We start from the raw sequence: 6,041 nt of genomic DNA on the forward strand, positions 1-6,041 counted from the left end.
TTAAGCTTTTCATTGCCTGTCCAACATGGCGGCGGCTGGTATGCTTGTGGTAGTCCGCTGGGATGCGCAGAACAACGTGCGCATTTCCAATCCCGTTTTCACTTCCTGAAAAGCGCGGTCACATAAAGCAAATAGTTAGTTCTCAACCATTGGTGCCTGCTGTGGGCGGTGTTCAAACTGAAAGCTTGCCACAGTCCGAGACTGAAGAGCTGGCCGTGACATATTCACAGGTAAATATGTAAGTTTTGCTGTGGTATTTAATTACGTTTTTTGAACTAACATTGTATAGAAAAGCCGAGCTAACGTGGCTAACCAGCATTTGTAGCTATCGCTAACCTGACCTAGAAGATATCTTCGTAACCCCGTCTACAAACCTAGCTAGCTAACATTACGACGGAAGGGCGTCCAAACCGACTGTTTTGAACCTTACTGACTGTCACCGTTTAGCTCATCAAATTGGTTATTTTATTACCAATGGGCTGATGGAGTAGTGTTGTGTGTCATCTGTCAGATGCAAACAGTCAGTTCGCTTTTCACGCTACGTGGACGTGAGTCTGCTAATGCAGCCGTTGTTAACACAAAGCAGCGTGACCTTTCTGGAGTTTTCGGCACTCATTACGACATTACTCGGGTTGCCAACATAACCCTAAGTGAAAATATGTGGCATCAAGTTATGCCCTGCTATTAAACATCTTACGCCACGAAAGCGACTTTGAAACTTCGTGCGAAGCAGCTTTGGCCAAGCTCATATCTACCGAGTGTCTTTACAGAGGTTACCTAACACACATCTATTCCTAAACTTTGTTGTTGGTCTGCTGATTGCATGAAAGAAACCCACTCAAAGATCACAGGCGTCCAGATATCAGTAACGTTAGATCAATACGTAGCTAGCTAGTTGCTTAATCGCAGCTCGCATACTGTGTTTACAAGATGAGTCACGTCGATTGACTTGTTTAGTTCAGTTGGGTTGATATGTAGCCTCCCCGTACAGGTTTATTTTATTACAGTTGTTTGCTGTGCGGCTGCAGAGCTTGGATCTGCCAGTGCATGCCTTCAGTACACCACAGAGTTGAGAATACTGCTCATTGAAATGTGCGTTAGCAGTGCAGTGATGAAAATGAAAGTTCAACACTCGGAGGGGGGGTATGAAGAGGGTTGCCATGGTGTGTGGCAAAATATTTTCACTTAAGACAGCATGTACCTTCCTTACTAAGATATTATGCCACACTTTTTCAGTTGGGTGACTTAAATATTATATCAGACTAGTGCAATTATTAGTATAAACAAAACTGTCTGTCTGATCTTTGTCTTCATAAAAGGATACACCCTTTGCAGTGTTAGCAATTTTTTTAATGTATTGAGTTTGTTACCATCCTACCTCTTTATTGGCAATCCCTCACATGGAATATCCCATGCCTCCATGTGATGGCAGTCTGGTTGCTTCTCTTAAAGGCACAGTCACCAAATATGCTGATCCGCTACTTGGTACTTGCATAGCTACTTTGTTTTATAATGTGGTAATCCCTTGTGATTTCTTTGATATTTTTTTGATTGATTTGTTTTATTTATTTATAAATTATCTTACCTTCAATACAAAATCATTTTTCTTTCTGTCTGTAGCCATTCTGTCCATCAAGTGAGGCACCTTGGCATTTCCTGCCTCTTCGATCATGTCAGATTACAGACAAGACAGTGATTTGGAAGAAGATCTCACTATTGATTTTTCCCTGATGAACAGTCGCCTGGAATCCTTCCAGGGCTCCAGCTTGGCACAGCAGGTGCCAGCAGAAAGACTGGCACGGGCTGGCTTCTACTTCACTGGCCATGCAGACCGTGTTCGTTGTTTCAGCTGCCATAAGACTGTGGAAAACTGGTGCAGGGCAGACACACCTGTAGAGCGGCATAAGGAGGTGACTCTTGATGCATGATGTTAATGAGAAAGAAATATTAGTTTTCATTATGCTATTAATACATAAATCATACAAACCTTCTATTACAGGTTTCCCCATCATGTAGGTTTCTCAGCTGCACTTACCACATCAATTCTTATCCGGGTGCTAATACCACACTGACTAATGGTTCCATTTACGACGAAGAAGCAGAAGACATGGAATATCGTTTGAGAACAAGGCAAGTGGTTGATGAGTCCACCTACCCTAAGGTTCCTCACATGAAGAGTGAGAAGGCCCGACTTCAGACCTTCTCTTCGTGGCCACCATCCGCACCTGTGAGACGCCGAGATCTGGCCCAAGCTGGCCTGTACTACCTGGGGCAGAGAGACCGGGTGCAGTGTTTCTGTTGTGGTGGTATGCTGACTGGCTGGGAACCAGGAGACACTGCCTGGGGAGAACATACTAAGCATTTTCCCAACTGCTTCTTTATCCTTGGGCATGATGTGGGTAACATCCCATTCCAGGGGGGTACGGAGGAGGAGGAGGAGGAGGAGGAGGAGGGAGGCAATGGACAAAATGGAAACACTCGTGTCCATATGGGGAGGTTTGAGGAGAGGCTCGGTAGCTTCACAGGGATCCAGCACCCTATTGACCACGAAAGACTTGCTAGAGCTGGGTTCTACAGCACAGGTAGAGTGCAGATGCCTGACCAAAGAGGGCTTAGTTGTGGGACTCAAGAAACAGGGACCACATTTCAAAGCTTTTAGTTTTGTATATTTTCTTAGGTGCTTGATTATCACGAATAACTGACTTAATGGAAGTATAAATTGTGCATTTGCAGGGACTGGAGATGAGGTATTGTGTTTCTACTGTGGTGGAGCTTTAAAAAGCTGGCAACCCGAGGAAGACCCTTGGGAAGAACATGCCCAACACTACCCAGGGTAGGAACAACAATGACATTCCATCTTTATGTACTGCATTGTGCAGAGAGGTGTTTCTGTTATTTAGAGTAGCCTCATTAATATAAATCCAGCCATCCATCTATTATCTATACCTGCTCAATCCTTAACCAGGGTCACAGGGATCTGCTGGAGCCTGTCCCAGCTCTCTTTGGGTGAAAGGCAGGGGTACACCCTGGACAGGTCACCAGTCCATCACAGGGCCACATAGAGACACACAACCTCACACACTCACACTCACTCCTATGGGCAATTTAGAGTCACCAATCAACCTGACATATATGTTTTTGGACTGTGGGAGGAAACCAGAGTACCTGGAGAAAACCCACACAAGCACAGGGAGAAAGGCCCCTGATGGGTTATGAACCTCTTGCTATGAGGCAACTATGCAAACCACTCATCCACCGTGCTGCTCATTAATATAAATGGAGCAGTATAATGCAAAACAATTCAAAAACAGCTTCATTCAAAGTGATACCATGGCTGAATGTATACCTCTCAAGCAATTTTAACAAAACTGAACATCGCCTTCAGTGATAGAGGATTTATTGCAGGACTGTTTTACACTATTTGTTTCAGCTTTACCAACACAACACAACCAACACAAAGTTTTTGCTGAGGCATGTTGTATTAATACAATTATGTTTTCTTTATTAGATGCAGGTTCTTGTTGATGGAAAAAGGGGAAGAATTTGTTAACAGCATCCAACTACAAAGACCACCACGAAATAGAGCTGTAAGCATTAAGTTAATTTACAGGCACTTTAAGTAATCAGATTCTTGGTGACATTCACAAGTAATCTGATTTTGACCCAAAAGTATTTCTGACAGTCATGTGTTTTGGAGGTGGGGGGGTGGAGAATTATCATTACTCATGTTGGTGAAAAGTGTATCCAAAATATGGCTAAAGCTAAAATGAATAAAAATGTTTCCATGTGTGAAATTTGGACACAAATCACAGTAAGAAAAACTTAAAATATACCTGTCTCTGTTTAAAAAATACATGGTGGTGGATAGGTGAGAAATCTGGTTACTGAGCAGTTGAACGTAAATGTGGCTTTTCAAATAACCAAGTTGCAATGAAATCAGACAATATGATTGCATGCAATCATATGATTTCCCTTCAGTGGCCTGTTTCCTTCTCTGCATGTAAGAATAGCATGTCTGATTCATATCTTGCAACCATTTAATTGCAGTAATAAACACAGTCTTGTGGTACAATAATTGTGAATTCTATCATTTTCCACTCTGACTGAAATTTTGAAAATAATACAGTATGCTTTATGTTCTTTTCTGGACAAACAATACTTCCTTGGGGTGAAAGAGCGTAATTCTGTGTTGCGGTTGTGATGATTAACTTTGGTTTACTTGAATTGTACTGAAAATGGCCCTGTTTGTTTCTAGGCTTCAAGTCATCAGAATGGATTTTCAGGAGATAGGAGCGGTAAATATTTGTTTGAATTTGACTTCATTTGACAGCAAGACAATAATTAAAAACTTGAACTGTACTTAAAAATGACAAAAAAATATGAATATATCTGCATCAAACTAGCTTTATTAATGTAATTTGTTTAAAACAAGTGGTTATGTACATTGTTGTTTCCTCTATGTGTTCAGAGGTGTTGCAGTCTCCCATGGCTCAGCAGGCCATAGAAATGGGTATAGCACCCAGCATGGTGGAGAAGACCATCTTGGAGAAGATCAGTAGGACGGGCTTGAGCTATTCCAGCCTGGAAGCACTTTTGGAGGATTGCCGTATCAAGACATCAGTGAGTGAGGTTGCCATGACAGGTGAGCAAGATACTGTACCACCTGAATACTATAGTGAACTGCATCAAAACAAGCCTAAGTGGCAGAGATTTTGATATATGAGCAAACATGTATTTATTTATTTATTTTACTTCTGTCTTTCAGATGAGGACCCACTAGAAAAGCTACGAAAGCTGCAGAACGAAAAACTGTGTAAAATATGTATGGACCGAGATAATTGTATAGTCTTTATCCCATGTGGACATATGGTCTCTTGCGAGGAGTGTTCAGAGAGAGTCTTCAATTGTCCAATCTGCTGTGGACCCATAAGGCAGAAAATCAAGACCTATATCGCTTAAGAAAATTGTTCAGTCTTGTAAACATTGATGCTGCTTCAAACACTATCTTTATAATATTGTATTTTAATATTAAATGTAGATAAACTGTAATATATTTAAGTGCTATGTTGATTTATTATGAGAATGAGTAAAATATTTTCACAATCACTGAAATTATATAAATAGGTGATGTTGATTTTTTATTAAAGTGTACTGACAGCTGTAAATACACACTAAAAAAACTCCACTTCGCAACCCACTTTCTTGCCAAAAGTGCCTTTATTTAGGGTTACACACTGGTATGTTTTTTTTTTTTTTTTTTTTTTTTTAGTGTAGCAGAGCTGAACTGGAAAAGAGATGTAATCAGTTAATTTCATACACTAATGTGTAATGTGTGTCTAATGTGTATTAATTATGTCTGTTTCCATTTCCCGATAGATGTTACAACTCAGTAAATACATTATGACTTTGCATTGCAAGTGACATACAGACTCTAGGGCCCTAAATAAGTGTGATGTGAAAATTGTTACTCCATAATGCATTCTGACAAAATAAATACTTGGACTTGATGCATATTTTGTCTCTAGAAAAGCACTTTTTTTAATTTCAACTGCTTAAAGTTGGTATTTAAAGGACAACAAATCTTCCTTGCTACCTATTTAGAAAGGATTTGTAACATGACCGCACTGAATGTGCCTTGTGAGCTATTTCAGTTATGTTTACCAGAAACACGCCTTTTTTTCAGCTTAGGTTTGATGGGAATTACAGAGAACTCCAGTAGATATTGTTTCGCATTGGACCAAACAATGTCTAGGTGTTGGTAATTACAAAAATATGTTTATAGTAGCAACCTGCAGGAAATATCTAGTTAGATTCTCTGCATATTAATTACTAGACATTTAGGATAATAGGTAAGTATGAGGCAATCATTTATAGACGAATTACATTTCTTTATGTCACAAATGGTATTCAAATATAAACCGTTTTGATAATTAGCTCCGTACAAGAAATTATAATTATTTCTTTTCACGAAACCGGAGTTTGATCCATTTTAAGTCAGTATTATACTAAAATAATTTAGATTCCTGGACTTAATTTTGTTT

The 6,041-nt window shown here is 39.9% G+C and overlaps 1 protein-coding gene across 3 annotated transcripts; it reads left to right on the forward strand.

The window, feature by feature from the left end:
• Positions 1 to 29: 29 nt before the first annotated feature.
• On the forward strand, positions 30 to 5,197 carry xiap (X-linked inhibitor of apoptosis). Of its 3 annotated transcripts, none has more exons than XM_026331021.1 (8): positions 30 to 238; positions 1,739 to 1,910; positions 2,000 to 2,582; positions 2,734 to 2,833; positions 3,509 to 3,587; positions 4,256 to 4,295; positions 4,469 to 4,642; positions 4,766 to 5,197. In XM_026331021.1, the coding sequence occupies exons 1-8, from the start codon at positions 63 to 65 to the stop codon at positions 4,957 to 4,959; spliced, it is 1,518 nt and encodes a 505-aa protein (XP_026186806.1). In that variant the 5' UTR covers positions 30 to 62; the 3' UTR covers positions 4,960 to 5,197. The 3 variants fall into 3 exon arrangements, with proteins under 3 accessions (XP_026186806.1, XP_026186808.1, XP_026186809.1); XM_026331023.1 differs by having other exon boundaries at positions 112 to 230; positions 1,621 to 1,910; XM_026331024.1 differs by having other exon boundaries at positions 122 to 238; positions 1,621 to 1,910.
• The last annotated feature ends 844 nt before the right edge of the window (positions 5,198 to 6,041 follow it).

The sequence above is a fragment of the Mastacembelus armatus genome, chromosome 10 (genome assembly GCF_900324485.2).
Source record: "Mastacembelus armatus chromosome 10, fMasArm1.2, whole genome shotgun sequence".
Taxonomy (NCBI): domain Eukaryota; kingdom Metazoa; phylum Chordata; class Actinopteri; order Synbranchiformes; family Mastacembelidae; genus Mastacembelus; species Mastacembelus armatus.